The sequence below is a fragment of the Bufo bufo genome, chromosome 3, assembly GCF_905171765.1.
Source record: "Bufo bufo chromosome 3, aBufBuf1.1, whole genome shotgun sequence".
Classification (NCBI taxonomy): domain Eukaryota; kingdom Metazoa; phylum Chordata; class Amphibia; order Anura; family Bufonidae; genus Bufo; species Bufo bufo.
This window is the reverse complement of record NC_053391.1, coordinates 141876231-141889580: the sequence shown is the minus strand read 5'-3', so window position 1 is coordinate 141889580 and position 13350 is coordinate 141876231. Positions and strand designations below refer to the sequence as shown.

At 41.3% G+C, this 13350-nt stretch overlaps 1 protein-coding gene across 3 annotated transcripts in view; it reads left to right on the top strand.

The window, feature by feature from the left end:
* CNKSR2 (connector enhancer of kinase suppressor of Ras 2) overlaps nucleotides 1-13350 on the top strand; it is a 422681-nt gene that overhangs the window by 131651 nt on the left and 277680 nt on the right. For all 3 annotated transcript variants that reach the window (XM_040423664.1, XM_040423663.1, XM_040423662.1), the window contains exon 9: nucleotides 60-128. In XM_040423664.1, coding sequence (XP_040279598.1) covers nucleotides 60-128 — 69 coding nt within the window. The remainder of the gene's footprint in view (nucleotides 1-59; nucleotides 129-13350) is intronic.

Sequence of the window (13350 nt, the reverse complement as noted above, 5' to 3'; positions counted from 1 at the left end):
GTCTAAATTAGAGTAACCTCAATTAGGTCCTCACTTAAATCATTTTGCTTGTTTGATAGTCCCCTGCCGATAGATGCAAGAAGATCCATGCTGGTGATGAAGTGATCCAAGTCAACCATCAGACAGTGGTATGTATACTGCGCCTTATATACCAATGTATGAGTAGCGGAGCGTGTCCTGCAAGCAAAAGCTGTTCTGCACATTCATCCAGTACAATGTCATTATCCAGATACGTTGAGCTTGCTCTAAATCATTGATGTTAAAAAGATTATTTTAACAGGAGACTTTGCTGCATTGTATATAGACAATGCCTGTGCTGCTAGACACAAAGTAACTGTAAAGTAACTCAAGTGTGATATCAAGTGTTAATTTGAGATGGTATACGTGGTCTTACATAATGATACAGTTGATATTTATACAGGTTTTTGGGCAGCCGTTTGACATTGAGGGCTGATGGTCCACAATGCATCTCTGCTTCTATATGATTTAGCATAATTTGCATATATTCTATGTTAAAGGGGTTGTGTCACTTCAGCAAGTGGCATTTATCAAGTAGAGAAAGTTAATACAAGGCACGTACTAATGTATTGTGATTGTACATATTGCTTTCTTTACTGGCTTGGTTCATTTTTTCAACACATTGTGCACTGCTCGTTTCCTTGGTTACCCGTATGATCACCCTGCAATCCATCAGTGGTGGCCGTGCTTGCACACTATAGGAAAAAGTGCTGGCCTCTCTGGTGGCTGGGACCATGGGAGCTCACATAGGCTTGTACTTTTTCCTGTAGAGTGCAAGTATGGACACCAATGATGAATTGCAAGGTGGTTGTAATCATAGAAACGAGCAGTATATAATGTGATGGAAAAAAGAATCCTGCCACCAAAGGAAGCAATATGGTCAATCATAATACAATAGTAGGCAGCTAGTATTTGCAGAAGTGACTTAACCCCTTTTAAAGCAGCACTGTCACCTGGATCAACCCTACCCCACCAGGCATATAACCTGGTAAGGTTGATGACACTGAATAAAACGATACCAGTCTTATGTCTGTCAGTGGTATCATTGCGGAGAAAAATCCTGCAAGTGAACTATTCGAGCACCAGGAGGCGAGCTTATGCGGTTCGAGAACTGCTCCAGTGATGCCCCTGGTGCTCCATAATGACGCCCCTCTGCTTTTCATCACACCCTTCTGCCCTTAGATTGACAGCGCTAAACCACATTCGTGTCCAGAATGGCATGTGCACATAACATCGTCGCCTTCATCCTGATGAGTGAAGATGTTGTATGTCCACCCATCTATCTCTACATTAGAGAATATCTGGAGTAGGTTTCACTTCACCAACTGTCAAATAAAAATATTCATGGCAAAATAAAAATACCTTAGCCTTTCTTCACATCCTCCCCTCCTGCCCTACTCTTAGAAATTTGATTTCTTTAGATGGCACTAAACATACGTTTTTCAGTTTAAAGAAAATGATTCAGTGTGTTTTTACGGTGCCCTTTGGTGTTCTTCAGATTACTTCTCAGAATGTCCACCTATTATGTCCAGTGTTGGAGAGGAGTAGTCACTCCTAGTACTCTGATTCTTACTGGTTGGCTTGTGCAATAGCAAGAATCTCTTCACTGCCATGTATTAGAGGATTCAAGTAATTGGACTGAGCGACTGAACATGTTTGACCACCAGTGCTAAACCCATTAGGTGGACATTAAGAAATCAAAAGACCACCGGGGGTGCCATAACAAGTGTGGAAGAGCAATATCTAAAAACAGAAGCATTTAAAAAATAAAAAAAAGATTCCTATTGAAATTATTTTTATATTTTGCCTGCTCTAACATTGTAAAGTAATACATCACTGAGAAACATCCCCTATAATGTGTATATGCTGCCAAATACTTGTGTCATGGACTTTACAAGGTATGGTTGGGGATCATGTTCTTTAACACGTATCGATCTTTTTTTTTTTTTTTCATTTTTATTCTTATTTTTCAATTCTCTGGATATTGTTTCTCTAGCACAATTACAAGTTGTTACCATATCTATGTCTGAAAGTATGCAATAGACCAGCGGTGACCTCTGTAACATTGCTCACTAATGTGATTTACAGTAGCATCAGGTACCAATGTCGTCCAGTATATGTTGTTGGGATTCGCTCTGTTAGTTGAGATAAGCGGGTGCAGTACAGAGGCAAAGTACAAGTTCGTAATTCAAATGTCCGTGTTTATTCACACATATGGTCAAATAAATGACACTCTTTGCAGGGTTGGTGTTTGTTCACACCGAGTAGAAAGTTCATGCATAACAAAAACGTCACCTTGTCGGCGGTTCTGCTTCCAGCAGTCTAAATGCAGGCTTTAGATGGCCTGCATTCCCAGCACATGGGTCTCAGCTTTTCAGCCCCGCACAGGGCTCGGATTACAACACACAGAGTGTTCCATGTTGCTGAGCCCAGCTGCATTTTTAAGGATATGCAGGTTCTGTCAAAACCCTGGAACGTGGGACGTAGTCACCCACCCAGCACTTTGACTACTCCCAAAGAGCTGTCCCAGATCAGCTATTTACAGCCATACTAAATAGCAAAGGTGTCAATCGGCATTAGCTGCCGCTGACACATGAAAATACTGGCTCTTACTTCACCGATGTCAGGAACCTCGGCAACACATACCTACCATCAATGATGACCCCTTGTACCTTCCTACAACGTATATCCAGATACTAACAGGAGTTTAACATTGTCAGATTTATAGATGTGCTCTTTTTTTTGGATGTGTTTAAATTCAGAACTTCCCTTCTATTCATCTCTCTTATTATAGTCCGAACAATTCATGGCTAAATCCGCACTGATGAGCCTTTTGTGTTAGTGGCGTCTGCCAGCTTGAAATGAGGGGTATTGACTATTAACCCTTGAAAGTAGGCAAATGTTGTACTTAACAGGGTTACATATGTTAGTAACTCACCCGTTTGAGTAGCAGCCAATGTTTGGTATTTATGTTTTTAAAATGCTTAGATATATTTTTGTTAGAGAGAGAGAAAATCCCTTAGCATAAACAACTCCGCGACAAAATATCTAAAAATCTTTTATTTTAATTTTATTTTTTCTAAATTTTTTAAGCTGGTCATTCTTGCCGACTCATCTCAGAAATTGTTAAGCTAGTAGAAAAGGGCAGTATAGTTTAGTCAGGGCACCTATTGCTTTTTTTTATGCTGCCCATAGGGCAGCATGAACCTACTGACAGGTTCCCTTTAAATACCAATAAAATTGAATAATGGAACCTTTTTTGTTAAGGATCACATCAGGAGAATACATTTAACTCTGCGATTATATAAAAATGAATTCCTATGTCAATTTTTGGGCAGGTTGATATTTTTTTTGTTGGTCTATAGGATCTGTATAGATAAATACTTGGCACACTGGTATTTCACTTCCATCTTCAAACAGAATGAATCTCAAGAAAATAGAAGGATTGCCGGATGAAATCACTGTCTCCTCTGTTGCGTGAACGGATTTGACAAAGCTGCAAAAGCTTTACGGCTGTGCTCTTTCTAGTTGGCTGATTGTATTTAGCATGATAATATAGAAACACAGGAAATCTCAGTTGACTTTAATTATCTACTTTATTCCGGTCAAATATAATATTAGGTCTTCATTGTCAGCGGCGTCATTCTTGGAATAATGGTCAGGGGTTAAGGTAATGAAATAAAATCTGTAATTTACATGACAAGGCTAAATAACTTGTTGATGGGTTGTTTTGGCTGATGCAACGCAGAATAATACGTTTTAGTCCTTAGTCATGTGTTTTATAGATGAGATAGTTACTACAAAAGTAAAAAAGTAAGAGAAAACTTTAAAACTAAAAATGTATTCTAGAAATACACTAAGTTCCCCCACATGCATAGAACATGACGCTGGTTGATACCTACAATGCTGTGTAGCTTATTTGATGACAAGTAGGAGTTTAAATCGTTTACGAAGACTGAGAAAAAGGGTACCCAACTAGACAATCAAGGACAGTATGTGGAAACCATTATGAACAAATAACGTTTAGGCCCCATTCACAAATTACTTGCTCACAAAATGATAGAATGTTATAAGTTCCATGGGCGACATCTAAAATGCATCTCAACAGCTTCCAATGAACTCAAAGAGACTCAAAGGTGTCTGTTTTGGGTTCTTGACCCTCATTAGGGGGAGGCCGTAAAAGGATCATAGGACTGCTGGGCAACTTTCACCATCAGTAGTTGTGCAGTCGATTTGAGTAGTTCTGTTGCAGTAACTTGATGACCATGTAGCTCAGTGGTAGCCCAACAATAGATTTACAAGTAGACGTCAGGATCGAGACCAGTAGATCTGACAGTTTGAAATCAGTGTAAGATAAAAGGTGATGTACCAGGGTCCTGAAAACTATTGAATGTGACTCTCTGCATTTTTCCCAACATTGTTAATGGAAACCTGCATGAAAATGCTAATTAATCTGCAAGCAGCATTTTATAGAGCGGAAGGAGCTGAGCAAAATGATAAAAAGTTTTGTGGGAAAACATTTAGACTAACTTGTATTTCATTCATTAAAGAGAACCTGTCTCCTGGATTTTGGGTATAGAGCTGAAGACATGGGCTGCTAGATCGCCACTAGCACATCTGCAATATCCAGTCCCCATAGCTCTGTGTGCTCTTATTGTGTAAAAAAAATGATTTTATATATATATATATTTAAATAATCCTTAGATGAGTCCTGTCTCCTCCATGCTTTAGAGATGAGTCCAGCGTTCTCTGACTCTGAGCCCAGCCACGGCCACTGTGAAGGACCCCAGCACCGCTCCGAATCTCCTCCTTGCTCCCTGACGTCACAAAGCCAGAGCGCCGTAATCTCGTGATGCGCGAGCTAGCGCATTCGCAGTTCGTTCCCTGAGGCTGATGCCAGCACAGGGAAGGAACACTATGCCGACACTGCGCATGCGCTAGCTCGCGCATGGCGAGATTACAGCGTTATAGTGTTGTATTTGAATAGGAGAGTTTCATGGACATGCCAAGGATTTTGCTTGTTAAAGGTCATATCTGGCGCAGAGTCTGAATACTGCATGGTATTGGATACCTTTTTAAAAACAATATAAGTTGGCTCATCAAAAGAGATGGGCCTTTGGACCTCACTCAAGGCTTTCCCCTATTTAATTCCAGCAAACTTTGCCAAGTGAGGAGGTTCTTGCTGTCCTCTCTTATAAAAGATGGTGTGGGTTGGACAATCACAATTTTTGCTTGAGCCATCATCACAGGCTTCATTTTGACTATTAGTGTTCCTTTCCTCTATATACAAGTGATATCCCAAAGGAATTATAGCATACTGTATATCCAAGCAGTATTATAACAAACGTGTAATCTTATGTTGAAGTTGGCAAACTAGATACTTAAATGACCTTGGAAAATATTTTAGGACTGACTTGTATTATATATTTTATTTTATGTAAAGTTTAAAAGGAACCTGTCACATGGAACGTGGTGTCTGAGCTGCCGGAAGTATGTTATAGATCAGACTGATATATAGTTTTATGTGAAAAGATTCAGTAAAACTTGAAATTGTAATTTATAATGGAATCCGTCAGTTTTCCGTTCAGGAGAAGGCAAAAAAATACGGATGACATCCACGTGCATTCCGTATTTTGCGGAACGGAACAGCTGGCCCCTAATAGAACAGTACTATCCTTGTCCGTAATGCGGACAATAATAGGACATGTTCTATTTTTTTGCGGAATGCAAATACGGACATAAGAAAACAGAATGCACACAGAGTACCTTCCGTTTTTTGCCGACCCATTGAAATGAATCAAAAAATACGGAACGGACACAGAAAGAAAATACTTTTGTGTGCGTGAGCCCTTATACTGTCAGGCAAACCCAGTCTTTCCAGCATTTGTGCAACAATACAGTAATGTAAATGGGAGCCTTAACTTAAAGGGGTTTTCTGAAAGTTTTTTTTTTAATGATGACCTATTCTCTGAATAGGTCATCAGTATCTAATCGGTGGGGACCCCTGACGATCAGCTGTTTTAAGAAGGTTCTGCTGCTCGCAGTAGTGTTGCAGCCTTCTCTGTTTACCAAGCACAGCACCATACATTGTATAGCGACTGTGCTTGGTATCGCAGCTCAGCCCCATTCATTTATGAGGCTGAGCTGCGTCTAGGCCATGTGACCGATGAACTTGACGTCACACGGCCTAGGAAAAGGTAGCAACACTGCTGAGAGTGTGCCAGTGCCTTCTAAAACAGCTGATCAGCGGGAGATCCAAATGTTGGACCCCCACCAATCAGATGCTGATGACCTATCCAGAGAATAGGTCATCGGTAAAAAAAAAAAAAACCCTTGGAAAACCCTCTTTTAATTGTGATTATTTCAACAAAATAACAGTAAAAGTTTCTTGCAACTCTTTACGCAACTTGTTAAGTGTCAAGACTGGTATATTTCCCGATGAAAGTGAATTATTTTAAGTTTTTGCAATTTTAAAAATATCACTATTACACACCTTTTATTGTGCTGTTTTTGGCAGCTACCATTTATGTCACACACATTTGGAGAAGTTTATCAATAGTGTCTTAGGGACCATGAATTTATAATAAAAAAAAAAAAATAATGGCTAAAGTTGCACCAAATGTATCTGTACAGCCAAATATGAATAATTATGAAATATATGAATGAATATTTGTGGGTAAAAACACATATCTGTGATAAACGACATGCATTATGCGAATCCTTTTATCTGACTGCCTAGATGAGTGTAACAAATAGGTTATTCTTACTATATGTATTGCTCTAGTTTGGTGCAATCTGCAACACCTTTCTGGTACTTTTTACTTCGTAAATCACCATGTGATTTAGTAAACTCCTGTGGTAGCTCCTATTATACCTAGACCAGTAACCATGACAGAAGGGCATCCTCTACATCCACAGGAATGATGGTTTCATCAATATAGATAGGGGTTCTTTACTTTAAGAGCAGTGACACTGTGGAACTCTTTTTTGATGATTTTTTCACTGACCAAGCCTGGGTGCCTTTTTTAAAAAGTAATATCATAAGTTAGGTACCAGAATTCTAGAAGTTGGACATTGATCATGGAATGTTTTTTGATTGCTATAATTGGAAAGCCGTTTTCCCCTAATATGGATTAACCGGTGACTATTTCATAGTAGTTTTGCTTTCCCTGGATAAACATAGTAGAATTATAGGTTGGATCGATATATTTTTCCAGCATTATCTAATATTAAACTTTGGCTATAGGACAATCATTGCATGTGCATAACTGCAGTGTACCTTGGGTTGTGTTCTTTAATGTACTGTAGATCTATTAGGTGATGTAATAAAAGCCTAAATAATAATAATAATTACTATAATTTCTGACGAAGGCACATCTTTAATGTCATGCAGTAGTTGTACTGTCTGATAATTGGGCTTCTGTTGTCTGCATGGTCTTCTCTCCGTATACCCTGAGCTGTGAACGTTTGATAAAATAAAACAATGCACATCAGCACATTGGTCTCATTTTGTTCATTTTCCCCCAGGGTGGAAGGATGTACAGTTCTGTAGATAACCTGCCATTTTATTTCGTGCTCACTTGGGCTTTCATGCAGAAACCCTGTTACTATGAAAAGGCTGTAACACATCATTACCGTCTACTCCTATGTGTTTGTCACTGCCCATAGAAGAGAAGCCGTTTCATTAGACTGGGTGTGGGGCAGAATATTCTTTATTTTACAGATTAAAGTTACAGTAACCGTTATTTTTTTTTCAGCTATCCTTGGAAAGGTCAGGTTCATGAAAGGTCTGAAGCCGTACACTGCTAAACCTGACCTCCCAGGAGAGGTGGAGAAGTGCAATTACCACTTAGTTGAGTACTCCTGCCCCCATGTTCTAGTGAGTTATGGAGGTCCTAGCACCTAAACCTGTGCATCTAAACCCATGACTCATATCTGGTCATATAAAGAAATGTTTATGTATCCCAGAACTTCAGTCATATCCGACTCCTCCTTACAAACCTGTATTTGACTGTATGACAACTGGCTGCAGCAGGACTCTCCTCCCTCTGCCCTAACCCCCTTCCCTTGGCCAAGCTCCATACCAATGAAGCAGAAACGGACACATGTTTTCTGCAGGAATATCCTGTAAACGAGCAATCGCTGTGGGCAGGTTTAGTGTCCCTTTTAAAGGGGTTGTCTCAGAAAATGGCATTTATGTAGACAGAGTTAATACAAGGTACTTACTAATGTAATGTGATTGTCCGTATTGCCTCTTTTGCTGGCTTTATTCATTTTCCCATCACATTATACACTGCTCATATCCAGGGGTTATTATGACCACCCTGCAATCCAGCAGCGATGGTCGTGCTCGTCGCCCTATGAGCACTCCCGCGGTACCGACCACCACAGAGGCCTGTGCATTTTTCTAGAGTGTGCAAGCACGGCCACCGCAGCTGGATTACAGGGTGGTCGTAACCATGGAAAGGAGCAGTGTATTAGAAGATGGAAAAATGAATCCAGCCAACAAAGGAGGCAATATGGACAATAACAATACATTAGTAAGTGCCTTGTATTAGCTCTGTCTACATGATAAATGCTATTTGCTAAAGTGAAACAACCCCTTTAACACCTTTCAATAATTTGCTGGTGGTGTTGTCCCAATCTGAATAACTTTCTTACTTACAGTAAATCTAACATTAATTAGCCATACTTATTATTACTGTTTAATATCTGGCTGGCATGCCTATAGCAGTCCTGGATTATAGGACAATGAACTGTCAGACCCCAAGGTTATGTTTTCTGCTCTTTTTGTTAAACCTTTTTTGCATATGTGTCTCTAGAGAATGGAATGTGATGGTGGAAAGCTTTAGCAAGCTTCAGATTAAAAATGAAATGTAAATGCTTTTGCTACTTTGTTGACTTTATTGGTAATCTAAATGAACCTAAATGTACTCCAGTTTGTGCGGCTGTCTTTTGTGAGACATAATTCTTCCCAATTAAATGATTATTCAAGACTCTCTGAATTGTTAGACGATACCTGCTAAATGATGTAATTCTGAATTATCCACGTGCATTATTCATTACTCACCTACCCTTAGTCTCTTGGGAAATAACACGCATAAACAGTTAAGACATATAATTTATTTGAATTTTTTTAGTCAAGTGTGTTTTAAGATTACAGGCACAGGAAGATTAGCTTTTAGAGACTTGTGTAGCTTTTAGAGACCCTGCATGTCTTAGCTTGGGTCAGTGAATTTGCATATAAACCTAGTTGTTTTTTTTATCCCAGGAATAAGACCAGGCCTATTTTTTAAACCAATATCTTACAGCAAATATATTGGCCAGCTATACCTGCATTTTGAACTCCCATTGCGATAGCAAATGTCCCAAACACTTGTGGGGAATTGGTTACCCAAGGTCTTCTTTTCTGCATAAAACTGCGGGGAAGATAATCCCCTCCTAATAGCATCATACTTTGCACTTTCTAAGGCCTGTTTCATAGTAGCGGCGTCAATGCGGCAGGCTCTTCCCTGCCGGATCACTCTGCATTCCGGCATTGCCTGATTCTTGTAAGGCTCCGTCTGGCTCCATTCGCTATAATAGTGAATGGGGCCAGACAAAGGCTTACAAACTTCCGGCAATGCCGGATCTCCGCCACTCATGTAAAACTAGCCTAAGAATATGAATCCCATTCTTAAGGGCCCTTTACACTGCCCAATGTTTGGGCAGATTATTGCCAATGAGCGTTTGCTCATGAATTCACACTGAGTCAGAAGTGGAATCTACGCAGAGATCAGATATAATTGATAGATTTGCACTTGTTCTGTGTTTTTGACCCACACCTGTTTTGGGCTCACAATCACTGATGTAAATCACTTACCAAATCACTGAAGTGTAAACTAGACAAATTTAGTATTCTGGTGCATGGACCTTTGTAAAATTTGGAGTATGGTAAATGCTTCCCCTAATTCTGTCCACGTGCCACAAATTCTGTCCATGCATAAGAAAATGTCAAATCTAAGTTTATGCCACCTATAAGTTGTTGTAGTTTTACTCTAAAAATTCCCCCAAAATTTTGCATTTAACCATGCCCCTTTCCCTCAAATCCAGGCGTCTTTGCCACATTAGGCGGAAAAAGCTAAGAAAAGTGTGCAAAACACTTGGTAAATGTGATGCAGAGCATGTATGCCAAAATGCCCCAAAGAACTGGAGGATTTTTTATAGTAAATCTGCCCCAGTGTCTTTTGTTGTTTATTGATCGTACATATGATTGGTTATTGGTGGTAGGTGGTTACACTGGGAAGAATTTATCATGAGGGTAATATTTGACGAAGTCAGTTTTTGCTGGAGTCTGCATTGGAGTACTGTGCGGCAAATTTACCAAATGGCGCACGCTGTTTAATAAATTTGATTCACCTTTAAACCTAATACTTCAAATTCTACTCCAGTTTTCATAAGCTGCCCCCAGTGCAGGGGTACTCAACTAGTTTTATTAAAGGTCCACATACCTGGGTCTGCAGTCAGGTGAAGGTCCGAGCTGAACGCCAACGGTAAAGATGCCATGCGATCATGTGATCCATGCGCGTGGGGCGCTCTGACGTTATAGTGGAGCGCCCCGGGTAAGTCCCAGAATTAGTAATGGCCACATTAGTGGCCAGTAAGAATAATTCCCCCAGTAAGAATAATGTCCCCATTAGTACCCCCAGTAAGAGTAATGCCCCCATTAGTGCCCCCCTTCTCTGCTTTTGCAAAAAAAATAAAAGAAAATAGCATTCACCTGGCTGCGGTGAACATTCCCTGCTGACTGCAAGCTCAGGACCGGTGCTCCAACGTGATGACGTCTTGTAGGTCCTGTCCTGAGCTTCTAGTCAGCAGGGAGTGTTCTCCACAGCGTCAGCAAATGGAGGTGGAGGTACCGTAATTTTATTAATTTTTTTACTAGCACAAGTAGCGGTGGAGGTAACGGCTGTACTAATGGGCGTTCCTTGATGGAAGCGCTCATTAGTAAGGGTACTTTCACACTTGCTGCAGGACGGATCCGACAGGCTGCTCACCCTGTCAGATCCATCATGGAACTACTTCGCCGTGCCGCTGCTCTGTGCCCATCGACTATAATGGGGATGGGGGCAGAGCTACGGCACAGCACGGTGAGCGGCCGCCAGACTAAAAGTACTACATGTCCGACTTTTTCGTCTGGCGGCTTCACGCCGTGCACTGCCATAATGCGCTGTAGCTCCACTCCCGCTATAGTCAATGGGGAGTGGCAGTCCGGCGAAATAGCGGCAGGACGGATCTGACAGGGTGAACAGCCTGTGGGATCCGTCCTGCCGCAAGTGTGAAAGTACCTTAACAGTCCTTACAGGAAAATTCTGGCACCGGCAAGGGAACTAAAATACCAGCCTTGCTGGTGAACTACTGGCCGGGTGGCAACCCAAGCCACAGAACAGACATATGATAGTTTTGTTCCGCATACAATTACCATTATTGGGGGATTGGATGCGGACCCCTTAATTACAATGGGGCCACAAGAGATGCAGACAGCACACTATGTGCTGTCTGCATCTTTTTCCGCTCCATTGAAACTAAGGGGTCCGCATCCAATGCCCCAATAATGGGAATTGGATGCGGAACAAAACTATTATGTTTTGATGGGGCTTTATCACTTTATTTAATCAGGTTACCTTTAATTTTAAAGAAGATGGCCCAGAAGAGATGGGGACACGACACTGACTGGAGTCCTTTCCTGTAGTCAGTCACGTGTTCCCACCTCTCTGTAGCCCCCTCCACGCCCCCCTTCCTTCCCAAATGTGACATTTATATCATTGGTGGCAGTGGTGATGTCCCTCCCCTCTCCAGCAGCACGTAAGTTTCCTTTGGAGCTTGAAGCCCCCTTATGTGCTGCCGCTGCTGCAGGGGAGGAGGGACCTGTGAGCGCACTGAGGGAGAAAGCTCCCTCCACCTGCAGGTGCCGGATGAAAGCGCTGGTGCCTGCATGTGGAGGGAGCCGTCTCTCACTGCGCCCCTGGGGCAGGAAGAAGTGCGCCGGTAAGCTCCTCCTGCTGCACGTACCAGAGTGTGCAGGAGGAGGAGCGCTACATGTGGAGGAAGCCCTGTCTCACTGCGCTCTGGGACAGGCGGAAGTGCGCCGGTAAGCTCCTCCTCCTGCACGGTACAGTGTGCAGGAGAGGAGGAGCGCTCTGAAGGATGGCCGGGGTCCGGACAACTGGCGGCCGCGGTCCGTATTTGGACCGCGGTCCGCCAGTTGAGTACCCCTGCCCTAGCAGACTGAGTTGGCATCTTAAAAAAAAAAAAAAAAAAGCCTCAGTTTAAATCTGGAATGAAACTAATTAACATACCTAACCAAGCCCATTTTCCAATTAAGGATGGCGTTAATTGGTCAATACATTTTTGCATAAAATGGCACTTTCAAAAATTAGCAACCGCCTTACACCATTAAACTGTTGTACCCTTATGATATATTCCCTGTAATGCATATCTGTGAGTCGGGTTGCTTCTCCACCTACAGTATTAGTGCATGACGATTACCATAGCATATCTGTAGGCAGGCAAATGACAAAGTCCAGCCCTCCATAGGGCAAACACTGAAATGTTATTTTAGGATAAAGGGCAGGGTAACTTTTTTTCATTTGTTTTTGAGTTTAATAAATTAGAACCTTGGATAGATTGAACAGTTTCCCCCCTGCCCCCATGTGTTTTTCATATTCAGTTATGGTTGTCAAAGACCTCTCTGAGGTTGAAATGTCGCTATATGTATTGGAAACCGCAATAAAAATGAACTTCTTTTTCACTGTAGTGGATGCTATCAATTGCTGTTGTATACTAGGTGGATGTCTGCCGTGGAGTTTCTGGCAGAGAGGACTTTGCACCCCCTTTTCTCTGTGTGTAGCTGCACATTAACTTTCCTTTATCTACTGTGATACAGTATTTTGCAGAGAGTAGCCAGAATCGGGTCTTTTCTACTATCTTTTGTGCATAATTTACTACAGAAATCCACACTTTGTAGCATGGTGGTGTCTTAGCACTAAAGGAAAGGTTGTCCATGTACAAATCGTATTCTTTGTTAGGGCATGCTGCATTATAGCCATAACAATGTTGACAGGATTAGCTAAACACCCTAGAAGATCAATTTCATGGTCATGTTTTTCACCCTTTTGAATGAATGAAATTTCTGAACATTTAAGATGGTGAAACAACCAACCCCCATTGGAAATTTATTTTGCTTAATGTTGTTTTAGGAAAGGTTTTTGTCTATTGTACTGCTACTACTGTATGTTATTGTGGTTTGCCTTGTGGACAACATTTATACCAGACCTTAATGATCAGATTTGT